The sequence below is a fragment of the Megascapheus bottae genome, chromosome 1, assembly GCF_031878675.1.
Source record: "Megascapheus bottae isolate mThoBot1 chromosome 1, mThoBot2.hap1, whole genome shotgun sequence".
NCBI lineage: Eukaryota > Metazoa > Chordata > Mammalia > Rodentia > Geomyidae > Megascapheus > Megascapheus bottae.
The window spans coordinates 21,766,103-21,790,070 of record NC_143509.1 but is presented as its reverse complement, the minus strand read 5'-3'; the positions used below and the strand labels follow the sequence as shown (position 1 = coordinate 21,790,070).

The 23,968-nt window shown below is 38.1% G+C and overlaps 1 protein-coding gene across 1 annotated transcript in view; it reads left to right on the top strand.

Annotated features, from left to right (window-relative positions):
- The window catches only part of Pdcd10 (programmed cell death 10), a 38,953-nt gene extending 17,100 nt beyond the window's left edge, over positions 1-21,853 (top strand). The window contains exons 2-8 of the mRNA XM_090338553.1: positions 10-219; positions 9,163-9,216; positions 12,488-12,605; positions 14,036-14,162; positions 18,138-18,216; positions 18,457-18,539; positions 21,370-21,853. Of these exons, the coding sequence (XP_090194679.1) occupies positions 124-219; positions 9,163-9,216; positions 12,488-12,605; positions 14,036-14,162; positions 18,138-18,216; positions 18,457-18,539; positions 21,370-21,451 (639 nt within the window). The 5' untranslated portion in view covers positions 10-123 and the 3' untranslated portion in view covers positions 21,452-21,853. The remainder of the gene's footprint in view (positions 1-9; positions 220-9,162; positions 9,217-12,487; positions 12,606-14,035; positions 14,163-18,137; positions 18,217-18,456; positions 18,540-21,369) is intronic.
- The last annotated feature ends 2,115 nt before the right edge of the window (positions 21,854-23,968 follow it).

The following is a 23,968-nucleotide window of genomic DNA, read 5'->3' as shown; positions in this document are numbered from 1 at the left end:
GTCCACCAGGTCTTTGTGTGTTTTGTGCCCCATTCTTTAGCACGAAAAAAGAGAAGAAATATTGCAGTGAATGAAGATTCTTTTGCATTTAGCACTGCTTTTTCTACGTTAGTTGGCTTTTGAATGAGGATGACAATGGAAGAGATGAAGAATGAAGCTGAGACCACTTCCATGGTTTCTATGCCCCTCTATGCAGTCATGTATCCGGTGTTTAATGAGGCAAGTGTGTAATGTTTTCTTCTAAGCTTACCATCTGCTTCATTTTTTTTCACCTGTGTTCTTGTCATACTTACATGAAATGTAATCTTCTGTATGTTAGGCATTGTGTCAGCACTTACAATGAAAACAAAGCCAATAGATAAAGCTATTCCACTCCCTATCTGAAGGTTTTAACTTTATGGGAGAGATAGATCCTGCATAAAAGAATACAATTACAAGTAAAAATGGTCCAGTGCTATCAACGTTAAGAAAGAAAATAGGATGCAGGGGGCTGGGAGTTTGGCCTAGTGGTTAAAGTGCTTGCCTAGCATACATGAAGACCTGGGTTCGATTCCTCAGTACCACATACATAGAAAAAAGCCAGAAGTGGTGCTGAGGCTCAAGTGGTAGAGCTCTAGCCTTGAGAAAGTCCAAGGACAGTGCTCAGGCCCTGAGCTCAAGCCCAGGACTGGCAAAAGAAAAAAAAAAAAGAAAAAGAAAAAGAAAATAGGATGCAGGGCCCAATTTGAGGGTTCAAGACCAAATCAGACATCTGTATAAGGATCAAGAAATAAATAGTTGCTGCCATGGGAGAGGCAGTGATCAGTCTGGGTAGCTAGAACAGCAGGCTCAGAGTTACTGAAAGTGTACTGTAAGTGGCAGAGCACTTTTTTTTTCTTTCTTTTTTTTTGGTAGCGGGAGTTGGGGGGGGTCATAGAGCTTGAACTTGGTCTGGGCACTGTCCCTGAGCTCTTCAGCTCAAGGCTACCACCCTACCCCTTGAGCCACAACACCACTTCCCATTTTTTTTAGTGATTAATTGGAGATAAGAGTTTCACGTTCTTTAGTGCCCAGGCTGCTTTTGAACCTCGATCCTCAGATCTCAGCCTCCTAAATAGCTAGGATTACAGGCATGAGCCACCATGCCCAGCTGGCAAAGCACTTTTCTAAAGTTGTTATTTGGAAGATACCATGTTTTGTACCTATAGAGGACATGGTGGCATTTTCTTTTTTTTTAATCGAAGAATTGCCTTATATTTAATGTTAAGATTCTTAAATTAATGTTAATACACTCTTGTAAGTAGAAAGTTCTAATTTTGAAATGTCTTAGAGACTGGCTAATCCCCTTTCTGATGGTGAATAAAATCTTTGTACAGTTAGTATCATCTAATTGCTTAGAACTAAAACAAATCGAGGTAGTTTCAACCTTTGTTCAGCGGTTTTTAAGTTATCTTCTTCCTACTTATGAAACATACTTTTGAACTTGACTGCAGAAGAGTTGGGTTTCTGGTCAAATGAACTGTTTGAACTAGTATTACAAACTTTGTCTTAGCTTATATAAGAGAAATTTAACTTGAACGGCGAGGAGCTGGCTAGGTGGCTGGCGCTTGTGTCGCCTGCCATCTGAGACACTCAGGAATTACAGGTAGGTGGATCCTGGTCCGACTTACCTTAGCAGAGAAATGGGAGATCCTAGAAGAACAACGAATATGCTAAACTATAAATAAGTGACCAACTGTAAGGTTGTGAATTTAACCCAGTATTACCAAAAGAGGGCTCTGGTTAAACTAATAAATTGAGGAAGAATGTAGCAAGGTTGTCTCAATAACTGAAGGTAGTGATTTTGTCTAGGTAAGATCTGAAAATATGTGTGACTTAATGGGCCCAAAATTAGAAAACATTGTTAAATGATATGTGGTCCAAAGAATGAATTGTTAGAAGTAAAATTTGTAAATTGCTGAATATAACAGGTTGAAAGATCATACAGCAAGTTGTCAGGATCTAATTCTCAGTTTGAATTTGCTGATTGAATGTAGGAGGACCATGGCCTGGGCATAAGACAAGGCCCCACCTCAAAAATAACAATGTGCTGGGTTCTGATGTTTGGTGCGATGCCAGCCTGGGCGGGAAAGTCCATAAGATTTTCTCTAAAAACAAGCTACTCAGGCCTGGGAGTTTGGCCTAGTGGTAGAGTGCTTGCCTAGCATGCACAAAGACCCAGGTTTGATTCCTCATTAGGACCAGCAAAAAAAACATAAAAATAAAGAATGCAAAATGGGGCTCTGGAAGTCTATATCAAGTGGTAGAACATTTGTCTCAAAGCATAAGGCCCTGAGTTCAACCCCAGTATTTCCAAAAAGAAAAACAAAAATCTGTCATGTATTCAGAGCTGTGTTCAAAGCTTGGAGTATGTCTCAGTAGTAGAATGCTTATCTAGGATAGAGGAGACCCTAGGTTCCATCCTTGTACCACTGAAAAAATAAAACTACGTTCAAAACTCTACAAGGTTTTAAGAATACTGTTGCTTGGGGGCCGGGAATTTGGCCTAGTAGTAGAGTGCTTGCCTAGTATGCATGAAGACCCGGATTTGACTCCTCAGTACCACATACATAGGGAAAAAAAGCCATAAGTGGTGCTGTGGCTCAAGCTCAGGACTGGCCCAAAAGGAAAAAAAAAAAGAAAAGAAAAGAATACTGTTGGTTTCCTCATGACAGTTGAAATTTTAGAGTTTAATTTAGGAACAGAATAAAATAGTGTTTCCGCCAATGGAAAATGTTTGCTAAGTATTTTATTCACTGTTAGCTTTATTCTCTGGTATCCCACTACATAAATATAACATGTAAGTAAGAAATGTGTTAAACATTAGCATTTAAATAGAGTGCAGGCATAATTTTTTCTATGTCTAGTAATGGGGAAAATTAATTTATCCTGGTTCTTGGTTCTCTTTTTCTGTTCTGTGCAGATTTAAAGATAAAATTGGCTTCATACTAATCAATCAGAAGATAATACCACAGTAGGGTTGAGTATTGCACTGTGAAGCTAAATGATTCACTAAATTGTATTCATTGTGCATCGTAAAAGTTACTCATATTCTCTTTAACATTTCATCTGTAGTACTGACTGATGGTATAGACAATTTTTTTTTTTAAGATTTTAATCTACTGGGAATTCCTTACACTTGGAGAAACTTTAGCATTGTTACTCTTTCTTCCAATGTAAAGTTATTTATGGCCCTCTGGGAACTCAAAGCTTACTAAACTTACTAAAGCTACTTCTAGACAGCTGAGAGGAAGTCCACTTGTTTAACCAGCTGCTGCAGAGTTCAAAGTGCAAGTATACTGCATAAGTTATGTTCTGTGAAATGTTCTGTGAATCAGGCCTCCTCCTTGCTTAATGGAATAATCAGTGTTTAGAAACTTCATGCCAGGTTCTCTCACCTATTATTATTTTGATTCTCTGTATATGGAAAAGTGAGGTGACTTATTTTTTATTCTACATAATTGGGGCCATATGTGTGTATGCAAAGAAATTGTTTAAGAAATAATTTTTGAAGTAATATATGGCATACGAAATCAGTAGTTTCACCCCTAAACAGAAATATTAGATTGTCAAAGAGTTATGTTTATTACTGAATTACAAGAATATTCTTCTGAATAAATTATATTCTATTCAGAAATATGAGTCAGCTATTTCTGCCAATTTTTGGCTATATGCTGGCCTAGTAATTTAGGAATATTTCTCTAGTTTACCTGCTTCAGTTTTATTTTCTCCTAGTGGAGGAGATCTTAACCAGACTTCAAATTTTGAGTATAGTGAGAAAAATAATTGTTTTCTGTGATTAGGTTAAGAATTTTATCTGCATGCTTAACATACTGAGGTAATTGTAGTTAGCATTTTGGATTTGGATTAATGGTCTGCTGCAAACTAGGGAGATTATGTGATTATAATCTTTTTTTTTTTTTGCCAGTCCTGGGCTTGAGCTCAGGGCCTGAACACTGTCCTTGGACTTTCTCAAGGCTAGAGCTCTACCACTTGAGCCTCAGCACCACTTCCGGCTTTTTGCTATGTATGTGGTACCGAGGAATCGAACCCGGGTCTTCATGCATGCTAGGCAAGCACTTTAACCACTAGGCCAAACTCCCGGCCCCATATGTGATTATAATCTTAAGTCAATTTCCTTATCTTTAAAATCAGTATTAAATAATGTACTTAATTCTCAGAATAAACCTGTAAAATAAATAAATGAAATAAGGTGTTCAGAATAATACCTAGCATCCAGTATTATTAGTAAGGAATTGTCATATGCAATTTTTGACAAAATCAGCACCATACATTAGTTTTATATGCAATTTATTCATTCATTGACTCAGATACTAGGGCTTGAACTTGAGCCCAGGGCCTCAATTTCCTGGTTAGGTGGGTTTTTTTAATTTATTTTTTTATTTTTTACTAAAGGCTTGATTACCCAATTTCTGCCTCTAATTCTGAGTTTTGTATTATTTCTAGCAATGTTTAAGTGGAATATCTGTTATATGGTCTGTCTTAACCTTTTTTTTTTTTGGTCATATATATTAACCCTAGAAATTATTTTTTTTTAAGGAATAGTTGTAGAACTTTCTTGTACCAAAACATAGCTGCTGTGCTTACATTTACCATGTCAGCTCAAAAGTGAATATTCTTCCATGTCTTTGTATCCTTCTAGTTTGTGTAATTTGTTGTTTTGTTTTATAATTTTTTTTGTTGTTCTTTTGTTTTGTGCCAGTACTGTGGCTTGAATTCAAGGCCCCCCCCTCTCATGCATGGCTGATTTTCTACCACTTGATCCCCAGCTATTTTGTTAATCAGAAGTAATAGCCTCTCTGGTTTGTCTGCTGGGTCTGGCTTTGAGCTTAGGATGTCAGCTCTAAAGCTTTGTTCCTGGTCAGGATCATAGTCGTGCTGGCAATATGTGCCTATTGTTTGATGAGACAGACTTATCTCATTTTCACTTAAATGGCAAGAAAAGTTACCTACAGTACCTATTCTTGTAACCTGACCCATTTTAATTTCTTGTGGAAAAAAAAATAAGATCAATAATTTGTGGGGAGGAGGCATAGAGAAAAGGAGTGTCATCATGGGAAAAGCTAATCTTGCCTGAGTTTGAGGAAGCAAGTAGATTTGTAGGCATTTTGGAACCAATTAACCTAATTATTTTGACCTTTAAAAAAGCAGCTTTTGCAATACTCTATGCAAGTCCCTTGAAAACTTGAACAACCAAAGAAAAGGCTAATTGGATTTTTTGTTTATTTTAAATGATGAGTTTTGAAAGCCAGCTCCATGCTAAAAGACCATGGGAGTACAAAATCCTTCTACAGAGGGGGTTGTCATAGATGAGTTCTCTGTGGAAGAAAAATCACATGTAAGCTTCTAAAATAGTTTTATAAAGTGAACTGAAGACAAGTGCAGCTGTGGCCATAAGTTCTCACAACAGTTGTCCAGAGTAAGTAACAGAAGTTTGTAAAACTTGTTGTAGGCAGAAGGTAGGTTTTTGTTGGTGCCCGATGTTGAGCTCCTAGCTTATCCATTGCATCCAGGTGGTTCCAGTGGGCACTTGGTGAAGTCAGACCCTCTGAACCCTTCTTCTCTCATTCTGATTCTTGAAGTTCTGCCCTTCACCAGTGAACAATGAGTCAGGACAGCTGAGGCCCACACAGTGCTTTTTCTTCCTCTGGACCTTATTAATTAGATCCCAGATGTGATGTGTGTGCTATGAACTCTACTCATTAGTTGTGCATTTGTTAAATAGGCCAGAGCACTTCAAAAACACTAGCTAAAGACACCACTTACAGAGTGCAGGGTTCAGTGAAGATATGGGATGTCATTATGTGAAGAAAGGCCTGAATGGCATAACTTCCAAGAAAAATTTTAAGATACTAGGCTACCTCACAAGAGTTCTCAATACCATCTTCAGTTTTGACTGCTGGCAATCCCATCTGTGTTGCTGTGGAGGTACCAGGCTGGCAATCTCTATCTCACATTCTCTCTCCTAGCATTAACTTCTGCATATGGTAGAAAGTCAAGAGCCAAAAGTTGAGAAATATGATGATAGTTAAACTTCAGTCTGGAAAGAGTGAGTGCAGGGAATCTGGGTAGCTTTATTGACTTCTTTTTTCCTTTCTTCTTTTTTTTTTTTTTTTTTTTTTTTCGGTCATGGGACTTGACCTCTGGGCCTGGGCATTGTCCCTGAGCTCTTCAGCTCAAGGCTACTGTCCTACCCCTTGAGCCACGGTGCCACTTCTGGGTTTTGGTGGTTAATTGGAGATGAATTACAGACTTTTTAGTGCCTGGGCTGGCTTTAAATCACAATCCCCAGATTTCAGCCTCCTGAGTAGGATTACGAGCATGAGCCACCGTGCCTAGCAGCTTTAATGATTTCTATACAAATTTATAGGTCAGGCAGATCTGTATAAATTCGGTTCTATACTACTAGATGATTAATAATGTTTACCTTTATACACGGGCTGAATTTCTTTTTCTGTGAATGAGCAGTGTTTATACTAATTTTAGATTTATTATTAGCAGTAGATTTATTCTGTTCATAAGTCAGTACTTACTTCTAAGCCCATAGTAAGTGTTCAGGAAACAGTAACTGTTAATGCAATATAGAATGTTAATCAGAACCTACTACTGTCAGCAGGACTGGTAGGTAAGATGACCATGGCTTTGTGAAATTTTATCACAACCAGAAGGCGGAACAGAGAAGTGCTTCTTACTGGGTAGATAATTGTCCAGGCTGGTGTTAGAGATTTTACAAAAATTTAGATGAATTTACTGATAGTCAGTGGGTCTCTTCCTGGTACCTCCCATGAACAGTGTGGACCCCCTGTGAAAGCCACCTGATTTATTGCAGAACACAGGGTTTTTGTGTACCCCACAGGACTCTCTACCATGTTCTGCTGAGGTAATTTAACAGCTCACAGACCCTGCAATTTAGTAAAGTTTGTCTGACTTTTTTGTGGCTCCACCTTTTCTTAGTAAACCTCATCTGGAATTCTAGAAATATGGAAATGACTAGCTGCTCTCGGTTTCTTTTGCTTGCCAGTGGGGTTGGTACAGATTAGCTTAATGCTGATACTTGAGGCACATATCTGACTCAAACATGGTCAAGTCTTTAAGAGGTCAGTGTGGTATTTACTTAAGAAATGGGCTCCTGTTAGGATAGAAACATTCTGTCTGTCTGCCTGTCTGTCTGCCTGTCTGCCTGCCTGCCTGCTTCAACCTCCCCTGCACAACTTTCCCATCTGTGAGCTGAATTGTTATTTTAAGTGTAACTAGTGGTCCTTGCAATTACATGAGTGACAGGGAAGCAGAAAGCTTTTTCATTGTTGAAAACATACCTTCATTTTTATAAAAAAGCTTCTTAAAGTTAATTCTCATATCTCCTCTTTGACCTATCGAGGCAGAATTACATTTTGCAGGTTTGTGAAAGACTAAGCTAAATGGTGTACTGTTTTGGAGGAGATTGCCATTTCTATCATGCTTATAAATTGTAATACTGGAAATCCTCTAGGGGTGTGTGTGTGTGTGTGTGTGTGTGTAGAAATGCTTTATTTATAAAGAAGAACTTTTTTTTTTTTTTTAGAAAATCTATACAGTTGTGGTTTTCCAACAGCTGATACTGTCCTGCATCATATATATTCATTTGAGTTTGGTTGAGTTCTGGTTTAGTCACTAGGGAGTCAAGAAATATAAATTTCAGTGAAGCTAGCTACTTTAGTCTTGGCAGTTAACTCTTTAACAAGTGGAGGTATTTTTGTGAAGTTCTTTTTTTTTTTTTTTTTTTTTTTTTTTGCCAGTCCTGGGCTTGAGCTCAGGGCCTGAGCACTGTCCTTGGACTTTCTCAAGGCTAGAGCTCTACCACTTGAGCCTCAGCACCACTTCCGGCTTTTTTCTATGTATGTGGTACCGAGGAATCGAACCCCGGTCTTCATGCATGCTAGGCAAGCACTTTTAACCACTAGGCCAAACTCCCGGCCTATTTTTGTGAAGTTCTATGCCCTGTAAGGTACACTGAAAACTGAACTATATGAAATATATATGGATATGTATGTTTTGAAATTATAAACCTCACATTTTATATAAGAATTGAAAGTTTTTGTGTCGCTATTTTAGATGGTCATTTTTTATATTGTTGTAATAGAAAACATAGAACATCTTTAAAATCCTGATGATCCAGTCTTCAGTTTGAATAGGGAACCTCAAATCTGCAGTGTACAGATGAAGTAGATTTAATTCTGGGCCAGTGGGCTGAAAAATTAAAGTAAGGTGGGAAACATACTGAACAAGTTTCCCTATGTTGGTCATTTTATATTCATCAGACAAATATGTACTTGCTATGTATTTACCTCTAGGCATCCAAAGTTTATCCTGAAGTTTCAAGTTTCTAAGAACATCACATAGATGTTTATTTTTGTCATGGTACTGTTGATTTGTTTTCTGTTTGTTTCACAAATTTATTCTTAAAATAATGCATTTTATTTTTTAAAAAGTTATAAAAGCCGGGCCCGGTGGCTCACATCTGTAATCCTAGCTACTTAGGAGGCTGAGATCTGAGGATTGGGGTCCAAAGCCAGCCTGGGCAAGAGACTCTTATCTCCAATTAATTGCTAGAAAATGGGAGGTGGGGCTGTGGCTCAAGGATAGGGCAGTAGCCCTGAGCTGAAGAGCTCTGGGACAGTGCCTAGGCCAGAGTTCAACCCCGGCTGGGTGCTGGTGGCTCATGCCTGTAATCCTTTCTACTAAAGAGGATCGTAGTTTAAAGGAAAATCCCTGTGAGACTCTTATCCCCAGGGAGGGGGGGAGGGAAGAGGTAGAGGGGAGAGAGGGGGGAGGGAGGGAGGGAGAGAGAGAGAGAGAGAGAGAGACAGAGAGAGACAGACAGAGAGAGAGAGAGAGAGAGACAGAGAGAGAGAGAGAGAGAGAGAGAGAGAGAGAGAGAGAGAGAGAGAGAGAGAGAGAGAGAGAGAGAGAGAAATTTCCATTGAAAATGTTCAATAGTGTTTGTGCCGAATTAGGATCATTTGCCTTAAATGGCAAGTATTCTTAATGAATGATGGATGTATCAGAGTGAAATGTCAGAAATGTGCTTTTTATTTAACATATGACAAAACTGGTATCAATAATGATTTTACATTCTTATTGCAGCTAGAACGAGTAAATCTGTCTGCAGCTCAGACACTGAGAGCCGCTTTCATTAAGGTGAGGTACAAATAATTTATTACAATTATCATATGTAAATCAGCATACCATGTAACAGTGGCCAGGTGATGTATTTTAGGGAAAACTGACATTTTAGAACTGTTGTAGTATGTTCTATAAAATTGCAAATCCTTCAAAAGGTGAGTTACAACATCTTCTCTTGCCTGTGCTTTTGATGGTGACTTTTTAAGATTTTTTGTTCTGACTTTAGAGTATATTTTTAAGGGTTTTTTTTTTCTATTGTTCGATTTGTACAGTTACAACTTCATTGGGTAGCCTTCACATTTTATTGGACATAATAAGTAATTCATGATACAAGAAAGATTTTTTGAGAATATATAATTAAGCCACTCAAAATGAATCTGAGTGTTAGTGTCTCACACCCATAACCCTAACTACTCAGGAGGCTTGAGATCTGAGGCTATGGGCAGTGAAGTCCTTGAGACTCTTATCTCTAATTAATCAGCAAATAGTTGGAAGTGGAGCTGTGACTCAAATGGCAGACTGCTTGCCTTAAGCATAAAAGCTGAAGAACATTGCCCATGCCCTGAGTTGCAACTCTAGTGTTTCCTCTCTCTTTCTCTTTCTCTTTGTCTTTCTCTTTCTCTTTCACACATACACTTGTCTTTGGCTTCAGACCTGAGCTGTTTATTATTACTATTACTAACCACATGTTTCTTGTCAAGCACAAAAATATATGACTTTTTCAAACTGAAATGTATTTAGGGATAAGATAACATACAAGTATAAGACAGATAGATGTATATGTTTTGGTGGCTTTTACAAGAAAAAATAATGTAATATATCTCAATATTTTATATTGATTACATGTTGATATGATGCACCTTTGTACTAATGAAATAATTTTAATGTGGCTCCTAGAAAACTCCCAATTATGTAAGTAGTTCATATGTAGTTTGTGGTACTTATAGCTCTGAATGTTTCATGGAAAATAAATTCCACTTAAGTATTAGTACATGATATCTTCAGTGACATTCGTAGGGAAAATAATGAATTTCATAAGTTTTCTCATAATAAAACACAACTGATAGCTATTAGAGAGTACCGTTAATTTGACTATGGTAGATATAGTTTGATATTTGGATAACTTTTGTTTATTTTGGCTTATTATCTCCAATACTGCTTTGTTGTTGTTGTTATTGTTATTGTTATTATTATTATTATTGCTATTTTTGTTTTTTCAAGATGAACCCAAGTTACGTAAGGCTAATCTTTGACTCCTGGGTTCTAGCATTCTTTCTGCCTTAGCCATCCAGGTAACCAGAACTATAGGTGTGTACCACTGCACTCAGCTCACAGTAATGATTCTTAGTGCATTTGTGGGTGCACATGCATGTGTCTGCACCAACTGGAGCTTGAAGTCAGCGTTTCCCCTCGTGTCTGGCAGCTCTGTCCCTGAAGGCCCACCTGCAGTTGAGGAGTTTTACTCTTTCAGCAGAGACAGTGTCTCACTGACCCTCTGAGCTCCCATGTAGCTAGGATGACAGGTGTGACAGCCACTGTAGCCCAGCACAGCATCGATTCTTAATGGAGAATAGTGACATTCTGAGGGAAAACAAATTAGACAATATTGCATTGACTTATTCCAATTATGTTTGGTTTATTAAATTTCAAATGTAATTAAAGGAGGGAGTATACATATTATTAAACATATGAAGATTTTGTGAGAAAAGGCCTTTTCTATGAGAAAGATGAAAAACACCTTAGTATTCAGTCAGTCTTTTAGATCTGTGTTTGCAGTGAGCAGATCGTAACTGTGATTTTCATCTAGCTTTATTAACTTTTTATTTGGAGCAAAGGGAGATTACAATAGCATTCTTCCCCCCAAGAAAGAAAAGCTATTGAATGTTATCTTTTAATATATAATTCAACATAATTACCTGTAACCCTTTTCTCTCTAGACAGTTCTCCCTCCTCCCAGGTTGAGAGGGACTGATCCAAGGAAGTTATGAGTTTACCTTTTGGAATGAATTGTTGTCATTTTAGAGTTATAAAGACTAAGTACCCCAGAGCTGAAAATCTGGGTGTACGTAGAGCCTCTGGTTAAGAGCAGCCAATTTGTTAACCAGCGGCACGGAATGCATTTAAGCCTTTAAAACAAGTAGTTTAACAGATTGTAGCTAGAAGACTACTGTTTCCAAATGATATGTTCCATCACCCTGAAACCCCATAGCCAACCCAGAGGGGTGCCCTGAAACAGTTTACCAGTTTTTCAGCACTGCTAATAGTCATACTCAACTTCTGCTTGATGCAGTGTGAACTTACCCTGGAGCAGTATTTGCAGTTTCAGCATACTAGATTAGTCTGCATTCCTCAGAGTGAGGTCACATCTTGCTGAAGCTGGACAGTTGGTATGTGTTGTGATAATAAGCAAGAAAGTCAGTGTGTAAAAGGAAGCAAGAGGGCAAGTCTAATCTAATCCAAGGTTTAGGAAATTGTTCATTGCACTCTGGGTGTAGACATTCCCATCATAAATACTGACTGTGAGGAATAAAATAATGCTGGCTGGGCACTATGCCTCATGCCTGTAATCCTAGCTACTCGGGGGCTGAGATCTGAAGGTCACAGTTCAAAGCCAGTCCCAGCAGTGAGAATTTTAATTCCAGTTAACCAAAAATCTGATAGTAGAGCTGTGGGCTTAAGTGGTAGAGTTTAATCTTTAAGCAGAAAAACTAAGACAGTACCCAAGCCCCAGGAAATAATAGTAATAATAGGTATTTTTTTTTCATTACATGCGCAGTGTTGTTTTTTTTTAAGGTTTCTAAGTTGTAAGGGCATACTAATTAGCTGCTTAATAGCAGCATTAGGTATTTCTTTTGACACTGATTTGAGAAAGTAAGGGACCTGTGTGAGACAATGCACTGCATGAGAGTCTTCCTTAGTATTGAAAACTGTGTTTAAACTTAAAGCCTTTGACTCTTTCAGCTGACATTTCCTAAGAACCCATAAGGTAGTCCCCATGCCTTCAGGGTAATTATGATGTTCCTAGACATAATGCTTATTGAAGAAGATAGAAACCACTGTAAATACTGCATTAATGATATTAATAAACAAATGGAAAACTGGTGACAAATACAAATACAAAATTAATCATGCAGTTAACACAGCCAATGCCACCTTGCTTTAGCAGAGATTTCTGTTCTTACGCGTGATCCATCTCTGATACTCAGTAAGTCCTCAACAACTGATTGTTGACTTCAGAATGCAGATCCATTTCTGTATTTCAAATCTCACATTCTTTTTCTTATAGGCTGAGAAAGAAAATCCAGGTCTTACACAAGACATCATTATGAAAATTTTAGAGAAAAAAAGTGTAGAAGTCAACTTCACAGAGTCCCTTCTTCGAATGGCAGCTGATGATGTAGAAGGTATCAGAAAGAAGAGCCTGTTTGTTAGTTTCACAATTGTTGAAAACACTTCCTTCAGTCATTGTCATTCTGAAGGCTTCCATCCTCCCCTTCTTGCCTCCCTTTCCCTCTTCCCCATTCTTACCATGGTGATAGTGAAAATAATCTGTATAAAATAGAAAAGAGCTTATTCATGTTTTTGTCAGACTCAGTTATTTAGTATGTTTGCTGAAACCATATGCTTTAACCTCATTAATAAAAAGTTTGCCATGTTTCAGTTTCACTAAGGGATGAGATTTGTGGAACAGTTTTTACACCTTGTTTTAAGTTTGGGAAAGAATATTTGTTCTGTGCAACTAACCATTCTTTTGCTACTTTCCCTCCTCTCTTTATAATAAAAGATTTCTTAGAAATGTGCCTCAGTGAAACTTAATAGCCATATCTTGGTAATCAGAAAGAAGTCTCAGGCTACGTTTTTATTTGTTAAGCACTGGTGGTTCAGCTTAACCCCATGACTTCCTAGGAAGCCGCAGGACCTCAGGTCTGCAGCAAGCCTAGGGAAATACTGGCTGTTTCCACCAGGTCTGCTTGAGCTTCCCTTCTAGAATGTCATGTGATCCCAACCCTTCTTTTGAATTGGTCCTGGTACTGAAAGTGACTAGATTGTTGGGGTTTTTATACACTCAGCCATGGCATATTCTGTATGGGTATTTTGAGTTGTTAAACACTTTTCCTGTTGACATATTCTTGTGATTTTTGTTTATGCATTTATTAAGGTTTATTGTTAATTAAACAATAAAGATTACTAATAATAAGGTTTGTAAGAATTAAATGTTACTATAAAGGCTTATTAAAGTTTACAATTAGCCAGGGGAGGTGGCTCATGCCTGTAATACTAACTACTCAGGAGGCTGAGATCTGAGGATTACAGTTCAAAGCCAGCCTGGGCACTAAAGAACGGGAGACTCTTATCTCCAATTAATCACTAGAAAATGGGAAGTGAAGCTGTGGCCCTAGTGGTAGGGCAGTAGCCTTGAGCTGAAGAGCTCAGGGATAGGGCCCAGGCCCAGAGTTCAAGCCCCATGACCCACTCCCCCCAAAAAAGTTTACAATTAAGATATTCCTGTGAAATGTAGGTTCAGAAGACTGGTGGATTCAATTATGCCACATCTCTTTTAATTAACTTCCTTTTAAGTTTTTACGAGGTATTTTCATTTACTCCTACTTGAAACTGTTCGATCTTTTATCCATTAGTATTTTGCCTGGAGAGAGCTCTAAAATTACTTCTGGATTAAGTTGAACTTCAGCAAATTCTCTTCAGCCTTATATTTTCCAGTGGTCTGGCCTCTTCCCTCTCCTACCCCTTTGACATCATTGGGAACTATTTGAATAACACATTTTTGAACTTATTAGGGAATTGCATGTTTTTCATTCTGAATTTGTCTTATCAGAGTATATGATTGAACGACCAGAGCCAGAATTCCAGGACCTAAATGAAAAGGCACGAGCACTTAAACAGATTCTCAGTAAAATCCCAGATGAGATCAATGACAGAGTGAGATTTTTGCAGACAATCAAGTAAGTGACAGTTTTGTTTCACTTTGTTTTGGCTCTTTTAAAATCACTTTACTGGAATCATTCATCTTACACATTTCCATTTTGATAAGGTATTAATATTAAGTTAAATTATTGATTTGAAGTAAAGTTTTTGAGTGCCAAATTTTTATTAATGCAATGATATCAGAATAAAATAACAGAAATGTGCATAAGCTGAAATGTAATTTGAACTATGTTAGTGGAAAGTATGAATGAGAAACTAGGTAAGTCATAGATACCAGTAATGAGATACGGAAACTTTATTTCAAAAATAGGTCATTAGATAAGTAATGTATTCGTAGGTACCAGTAATTATTTTCTAATAAGGACAGAGCTAAGTCTGGAACCTCTTCTTTTAGAATACACATAAACAATACTGAGTTGTGTGGGGCTTTCCGATCTGGACACGTTCTCATCTGTGCCCAGGAGACAGGGATGGCTAGAGGGATGAGTCTAAAATTTCAAGCATAATTATGAGATATGTTCACGCTAGACTCTGGTCTCTGCCTTCAGCCTCAATGGTTTGGAAACAAGGCAAGCTGGGAATGACTATAACATCCCCAGTCAGTGCAGTGTTCCCGTGAAACCATAGCTAGAGATTACTAGTACAGAGAAATTTGCACTCATTTTTGTCTGGACGAAGGCTCCATCGTTATTTGTGTTGACTTTTAAGAATGTAAGGAGGCTCGCTTGAAATACTACCTTCATCTCTGATGATGTCTTTTGTAATTTCACATTTCAAAATGTTTTAGCTAGTTTGGGCAGGAGGAAAGAGGCTGGAGCTCCGAAACTTCTTATATAAAAGGAGAAAACCATTACCCATTGATGGAGTTCAACCTTTAATTAGATATAGTTAATATTAATGTGTATAACTGATAGTATTTCTATCTATATTAAGATTTGACACTTGAAATAATATTTTGAAGCCAGACACTAGTAGCCCACACCTGTAATCCTTGCTACTTAGGAAACTGAGATTTGAGGATTGGATTGCTGTTTGAAACCAGCATGGGCATTAGAGTCCAAAAAACTGGAAGTGCTACCTATGGTTCAAAGTGGTAGAGCAAAAAAGCTTAGGGACAACCCTGAAGTTAAGCCCTATGACCACCAACAACAGCAAAGAAAATAGTTCCAGCAGGTTGGGCTTCTGATCACTGAAGTACAATTTATTTAATCAGTGTCAGGAACAATAATCAGTTGACCTAACCTGGTGATTGGATGGACAGGTTTCAATTGTTTGGTGAATGAGATGTGATCAAGGCATTGCATGTAGAATGCCAGTGTGGAGGAGAGAACATGCTGCTGGGGCGGGTGGAGCCTGGGGTAGAAATGGTAGAGATGTGGTTGGGAGGCCTCATCCGGTGAGCCTGGCAGGCTCTCCTGAGGGAGCCCCTGAGGGGAGGGGCTCTGCAGTCACCAGGAGGAAGTGCTCCAGCACTGTAGGTTTTAACAGAACTGCAAAGGCCAGGGCCTTTCTCGTTTGGTGAGAGCACTGGTGTTTCAGTTCTGCATTCAATAGTGATTTAAAATAACTGAATGCATAACTGAATCTGTTATGTTCTTAGTCCAAAATCATCAGAGTTGATTAGTTTTCAGCTAGGAGTTTTGTGAGGACTTCAGATTTTCCAGAGATATCTAGTATAGGCCGCACTGAGCATGCAATGCAGCAATTCCTTCCTCTAGTATTTGCATAATCACAAATCTACAAAGTCTACCTCCTCATCATAGTTTTGGTAAGCATTTAACATTTAACATGTTTAACATTTCATTTCATGCTCTTGGAATTTTCTTAGAAGTTACTTCATTAAAATTCATAATTCCTTTTTATTCTGCTAACAATAATTGTCCGCAGAGTCTATCTGTTCCAAACTCAATAATTACATGGTAATCATTTTAACTGAGTTCTTTTCCTGGTTAATTGATGTATTTTTCATATTGGATTTTTCTCTTAAAGGAAACATTCTCTTAGGTAATCATTAGTGTAATTTAGTTTAATCTGTTGCAAATCTTAGTGTTATAAAAGACAGTGCTTTTCAAATATGATAGCATTTGACATGAATTGTTTCAGAACATATTTAGCAAACTTTTTTTAAACAATTTGATATGTCATTAGCAGCATTTACCTGTTGTCCAAAGAAAAGACAGCTTAAGGACAAATAAACACAGTGGATAGGGTTCTTTATAGACACTGTCCCAGACTTGCCTTTTGGTTGCTTTTTTCTTCCTTTCCCACTTTTAAAACTATAGATAGATTCTCAGGCACAAAAACAGGTCAGTGCATTCTGATGGGGTACCTACCATGTGATAGTTCTATACATGTACGTCGCGTGTTGTTTAAGAACATTGATTTCCTCAAACACTTTTGCAGTAGAAATTTTCAGAATCTTGGGACTGGGAGTTAGACCTGGTGGTAGAGCACTCAGCTAGCATGTATGAAGACCCAGATTCGATTCCTCAGTACCACATACATAGAAAAAGCCAGAAGTGGTGCTATGGCCCAAGTGGTAGAGCTCTAGCCTTGAGAAAGCCCAAAGACAGTGCTCAGACCCTGAAGTCAAGTCCCAGGACTGGCAAAAAAAAAAAAAATATATCAAAATCTTTTATGTTTTTGAAGTGGGTGGTCATAGTTGTTACCATAAGTCACTCTAGAAACTGTGTCACACTATCACCAAAATGGACAGCTGTAGACACAGCCATTTAGTGCCATACTATCCCAGAACAGATTGAGACTGTAGAACTGTAATTCACACCCAATGATCAACCTTTGCCTCTTCCCAGTCTCTGCTAATTTCTGTGTTATAAATGTTCTTAGGTTCTACCTAAGCTTGAAGATACGGTATTTTCTTTTGTGTTTTATTTCACTTAACATATTGAATGATATTATTTTGTTGTTTTTTATGGCTGAATAATAATATTCCACTAATTGTATATAACACATCAGTTAATTATATAGTATTATATAATCATCAGTGTGAGAATTTCTTGTCTCTATAGCCTTTCCAAGCATGTGTTGTCTTTATTCATTTTGATGATCATTGTTCTTACGAAGGTGAGGTGATTATTGAGGTTTTGATTTATAGTTCTGTGGTAGTGATTACTTTGGAGCTATTTTTAAGTTGAGCGCCACTATATTTTGAAGTTGCTACAAAGATACTCCACCACCTGAGACATGCCTCTAGCCCTTTTGCTCTGATGATTTTTTGAGATTAGAGTCTCCCCTTGTGGCCTGGATCTCGATTCTCTTATTTACGTTTCCTGCCATTACTGCATCACAGATGCATCCCGCCAAACCCAGCCTTTTGTGTTAGGATGGGTTTTGTGAGCATTTTCGCAAAGAGTAGCTCGGAAATTGTGGTCCTCTCATAGTTTAGCCTCCAACATTGGCTTCCTGTGTAGCTGGGTGACAGGTGTATATCAGGGTAGCAAGCTATTGGTTGGCATGGAATGCCTGCTGGTCTTGAATTGCTGTCTTTTCAGTTATGTTGGATTATATCCTAGAATTTGGAGTGTTGGACACCAGTGTTGGGCAGGTGCTGAGCATTTTTTCTTATGCCTGTTGGCCATTTGTATGCGTTCTTTTAGTGACCCATGGAGGCATAGTTTGAGACGATTGCAGTGGACATCAGCAGGGGAAAAGAAATTAGTGAGACCCCCATCTCAGCAAATAAGACTGAATTGGTGCACACCTAACAGCCTAGTTGTCCAGGAGGTGTAGACAGGAGAATTTCAGTTGAGTCCAGCTTAAGCAAAAACAAAATAACAAAAGCAAAAATAAGAGGTGGTGATGTAGCTCAAATGGGAGCTTGGGCTAGCATTTACTGTGTTCACATAGTAAATGTAAAGCCCTACCTTCAATCCCCAGTACCAAAAATAAGGTAATTACACCTACATAATATGTACTTACAAACACTTTCAAGAGTACTTGATTTCAGTGATTGTTTTTTCCTTTCCCAACAGGGACATAGCTAGTGCAATAAAAGAACTACTTGATACAGTGAATAATGTCTTCAAGAAATACCAATACCAGAACCGCAGGGTAAGTTTAGTAGAAGCTTTGCTAGTTGCTACCCCTTGACAAAGTAACTTGATCATTGGAAATTGTGTCATTCATGAGCAGACTTGTCCTCGAATATAAATATAATGTTGTATGAATTTAGATAGACAACTCCTAAAAATGTTCATCATTTCTTCAAGCCCATTCTGGGTTCTGTGTACTTGGCAGTCTTTGACTTTTATAATATTTATTTAGTGTTTTTTTTTTCTTTTATAAATATAGGCACTTGAACACCAAAAGAAAGAGTTTGTAAAATACTCCAAAAGTTTCAGTGATACTCTGAAAACATATTTTAAAGATGGCAAGTAAGTACTGTTGTCAGTCTATTTTAAAGTGGTCTGGAAAGCATGTGTTACCCCCTCCCTGCTGTGTTGATGCACAGGGGCCCTGGCTGAGGCAGACTGTGCATGCCTGTGTTGCTCCTCTAGTGGCAGCAGCAGTCCAGGACAGTTGTCAAGGCTCGGTGAAAGGACCAGATGGTGACAGTTAGGTTCAGGTGGCCTGTGGCTACTGCCCATCCTCCACCCTCTATGGGATTTCCACAGACAGTATGGAAACTCCTGGGTATGTTTGAATTCTGTACAATTTCCTCTTGTCTCGTGCTAGTACTTTTATCTTTTTAGCCTTTTAGAAATGTAAAGGCATTTTGCTTTCCTTACTGATTAGGACCCACAGCTAGCAGTGCTCCACCTCTACTAGCCTATAATCTCACCTGCGATGTGGGTCAAGAAGGTGTAAGATGTTTCCTCTTGAAGTCAGGTGTGAGGAGACCAGTGCACAGAGGCTAAAGTAGTGCTTCTCCATCCTGAGTGCTGAAATCACCTGGGCCAGCGGCTATGAGCCCACTGTTAAGGCTCTGCTTGTCTAATGTGGAGTCAGAACCTCATGTGGCAGACAAAGTTCAGTGCCTATCACTACCTAGAAGGGAGGAATGAAGGTTTTAGTAAGCTTTCCTAGTGTTACTCTATGAAATAAGGCATAGACCAACTATGGAAATTGGACATTAAGTTTACATACAGCTCCTGTAGAACACTATAGAAAACCTAGACTTTTCATGTGTTCTTCCATGCACACTCATGCATGTGTATCAACTGCTACAGAGTTCTGTCTTCTGCATTACTATGCCGTAGACACTTCCAGGCCATTTCTAACAATGATTAAGATCAGGAAAATCTCTTTATTTTGGCAGTGCCTGGGCTTGAAGTCAGGGCTTTGTGCTCCCTGGCAAGTACTGCTCTTCTTGAGCCATGCTCCTAATCCTGTTTTCAGATAGGGTCCTCCTTTTGCCCAGGGCTGGCTTGGATTGTGGTTCTTCTACCTATGACTCCTGTCTTCAAATTTTAAAATATTTCTGTACATCACACCAGTAAAATACATTTATCATTAGCACAATATTATAGTGGTATAAGAAGAGTATAAAAGAACACATGAGAATTACAATTATCATAGTATGAGTAGTTCAAACAGTTTAATATATTTGAACTTAAATTATGAATGAGAGAACCTGAATTCCACTAACAGGTTTCTGTTGTTTCATATACTGTTGCTAGTGTCTAGGGGAAATAGCCAGCTAGGGGTGTTCTGAAAAAGCAAGCTCTTTATCATCCAGCTCTAAGCCTGAATAACCACACACATTAAATGTATAATTTACATGATGGTATCATTATATCTGATTCTAATTAATTAAAATTATTGGAATAAGCACTTTGAAAAGTAGAAATTAATTTAGAATCTCTGTAATCCAAAATTGTTTGCTACGCATATGAATTATTCAGAGTCCCTGCTGCTAGTTTTTCTCATTTGTTGGCTTCTTTGTATTCCAAGGTCTTAGGTTAAATAATGTGCTATGAATTTTTTGCCTGTTTACTGAAAGTGAAACACATTTAATAGGGCCTGTTTTTCTGACAGGGAGATGATATACAGTGATTCAACTAAATCACTTCCAGTCCCTTTCCTAAGGATTGTCAAGATTGAAAACACCGATTTAGCTACAGCACTGAGAAATTCAAGCTGAGCAAACCCTTGAAAATGTTTCGTATATTGTCAGATCCCAGATAGGAAACCACATAGCTATCTTACTTTTTCTTTTTCCCAGTCCTGGGACTTGAGCTTAGGGCCTGGGCATTGTCCTTTAGCTTTCTCAAAGCTAGCGCTCTACCAGTTGAACTACAGTGCTACTTCCAGCCTTTTCTGTGTATGTGGTATCAAGGAAATGAACCCAGGGCTTTGTGCATGCTAGGCGAGTACTGTACTGCTAGGCCAAAATCCTGGCCCACATGGCTGTTTTAAAGAATATTAATTATAGAATTATAATTGGTTCTTTTTCATTTTTGGAAGGAGGTAAGATAAGAATGTTTGGGAAGGTTAGACCTGAAGAAACTTTTTCTTAAATATTTGATTATACCATCTTTTTTTGCGGGGGGGGGGGGGGGGGGCAGGGGAGGGGTTGTCACGGGGCTTAAACTCTGGGCCTGAGCACTGTCCCTGAGCTCTTTATCTCAAGGCTACTGCCCTACCCTTGAGCTACAGCCCCACTTCCTGTTTCTAGTGGTTAATTGGAGATAAGAGTCTCAAGGCTTTGAACTGGGATTCTCAAATTTCAGCCTCCTGAGTAGCTAGGATTACAGGCATAAGCCACCGTGCCCAGCTTGATCATACCATTTTGGTACAGATCTTGAAACAGGATGATACTTAAAGGTTTTCTGTGAAACCACCACTAAGACCACATGTCAGTCCTCTTTGGGGGATATAGGAGATTTTATTTTATTAAGGTCTTGGAAGCTGTTCTCTTTGGTGTAGTTGATTTCATTTTAACTTCAGTGCAACCACAGCTGGAGACCACATCCGAATCATCTTTTGTTCAGTCATTTATTTGACCCATAAGTAAAGTGTGGTGGTGGAGCAACCCTCCAGCACTTGTTTTCCAGCCACAACCACCAGGGGGCAGTAGTTCCTACATACCGTCCTTGAAAAGGCTGTGAGGGCATTAAATCCCAAACTGGAATCTTAATGCTGTCTTGTCTGTTTCTTATTGTTTATTTCATTGCTGTTACTAGCAGATGACGTGAGTATAAATATTTTAAAAGAGAATTTTTGAAATGAAAGTAATGCTTGTTCTGTTTTCTTTTTAAACAGGGCAATAAATGTCTTCATAAGTGCCAACCGACTAATTCATCAAACCAACTTGATACTTCAGACCTTCAAAACTGTGGCCTGAATGTTATATATGTAAAGAGATGTACTTCTCGGTGGCAGTATTAAACTGCCTTTATCTGTAAATTTTAAAGTTTGACTGTATAAATTATCAGTCCCTCCTGAAGGGACCTAATCCAGGATGTTGAATGGGATTATTGCCATCTTCCACCATATTTTTGTAAAATGTAGCTTAACCATAATCTCACAATGAAGATTTTGCATCACTTTTGCTATTATCATTCTTTGAAGAATTATAAGCCAAAAGAATTTACGCCTTAATGTGTCATTATATAACATTCCTTAAAAGAATTGTAAATATTGGTGTTTGTTTCTGACATTTTAACTTGAAAGCGATATGCTGCAAGATAATGTATTTAACAATATTTGGTGGCAAATATTCAATAAATAGTTTACATCTGTTAAACATTTCTTTACTTGAACAAGAAGTGTGCGTGTATGTGTGTATGTGTGTATATATGTGTATATATTGTATATATATAGTATATATATATATAATATACATGATGAAGACCAAGACAACTTGATGTAATTTGTGAGCTAATGGGAGCTTTCTGATCAGTTCATCAAATAATAAAGCAAAAAGAATCCTATATTTTTTCCTTAATCACTCTGGGTAAAAAATTGATATATGTTTGTCCATTGCTACTCATGAGATGCTGAGTTATTTTTCCACTATTTTCAGTCTTGTAAACCTCTAGGAAGGAGATAGAAGTTCAGTGCCTTCAAGCTACAGTACTCTGAAACTACCCATTTCTGGTGTGCTAAAGAGACCCCCAGTAAGATTGGCACATTATCTTTCAAAAGTTAGTCACAATGAATAGTAAGTACAAGCTGTCCCAACAATGAGTTATCTTGAGTGTTGGTTTGATAAACCATTCTGGACACTTGTTTTAGCAGAGAAGTATAAGGGAATTCCATATCAAGTCCTCACAGTAAACCAAAGAAAAATGTAGACTATTCCTATCTTCCATAAAGATTTTAAGTGTTAAACCAAACATAATTTGTTAGAACTTCAAAAAAATTTTCAAATGGTTTTAAGAATACAATTTTTGCCATAAAAATTACTTTTTCCAGGCCAGGAGTTTGGCCTAGTGATAGAGTGCTTTCCTAGCATGCAGGAAGAACCAGATTCGATTCTTCGATACCACATATGTAGATTAAAAAAAAAAAAAGCCAGGATTGGTGCTGTGGCTCATGTGGTAGAGCTCTAGCCTTGAGAAAGTCCAAGGACAGTGCTCAGGCCCAGAGCCCAAGCTTCAGGACTGGCACTAAAAAAAATTACTTTTTCTTCGAATTCTAAGAAAACATCATTAAAAGTATTATTGCGGATAACATAAAACTAAAGCTGTCAAATGTAAATAAATACATGGAAGAAAAAAAGATCATAGGTATATATTTGGGAGCTCATAATCTGAGAACATTTTACCAACTTTTTTTTTACCTTCAAGGATACAGAGCCTGTAGTACAAATACAATTTACTATTTTTTTTTTTTACATGAGCCACCCTTTATTTTGGAAATGGGCAGATGAGTATTTGTGAAACAGACTTAAGAGTGCTTTATTTGTATCAGGCTTTTCTCACATAACCCACAGTGTCATTCTGTGATTTTTACTTTGTGCATTTTCTAGAAAACTTGCCCATCACTAGGCATGCCCAAATCACTTATTATTCATCCTGTTATCTACCATTCCTAGCTTGTGTTTTCATAAAATATGCTTTTGGAGAGCAGTTTGCTTCTCAAAATACTGCAGTGACTTTCCTGAATCCTAGCAGGGTTGGTTGGTGAGCCAGTTTGGTGGCTCTTGTCAGATCTCCAGAAAACAAGAAGGCAGCTTCAGAGGGCACACGTTTGTTGGACACTTTTTCCTATCCTATGACAGAGCCATCTGTGTTACCACTGAGGACCTTAGAAAAGTTCCCTTACATAGCTGCCTGGCTGGACTGACCATCCTTGGAATCCTTTTGTTTCCACACCCTAAGCTCATCCAATGGTTGTGTCTCCCTTCTTAGATACACATCCAACCCTTCCCTGGACCACAGAAAGATGATAAATTAAGGACCATAAGAATTATTTCCAAAACCTTGATTCCTTTCAAAAGGTCATTCTTTTATTTGAAGACTGAAGCTTACCATTTAACAAATTGGGCAAAATGTGAGGTTGACAAGCCAGTATGTGACCTAATTTATTCAGATGGTCCTGTTCCAAATTTTCCTTTCTCATTTGCTTGTTTGTATGTGTTGCCTAAGTCTCCCTCATCAGTTGGTCATTGCCACTTTGGTCTTCTATGCTTTTAATCCTCCTCTTCCTCCCCCTCTCGCTCCCCCTCCCCCTTTGATAGAACTAATAGCATGTGTCTGTCTTGGGGTTTTCTTAGGATTAAATTTGAATTGCTAATTCTTGCTCAATATACTTGATAGGTGGCAATCACTGAGATATTACTTCTGGGTACACGCCTCATTGTTAGTGGTGATGGTAATTTTATTCTCCTGGTCCTTGTATAGCTGTTTCTCTAGTG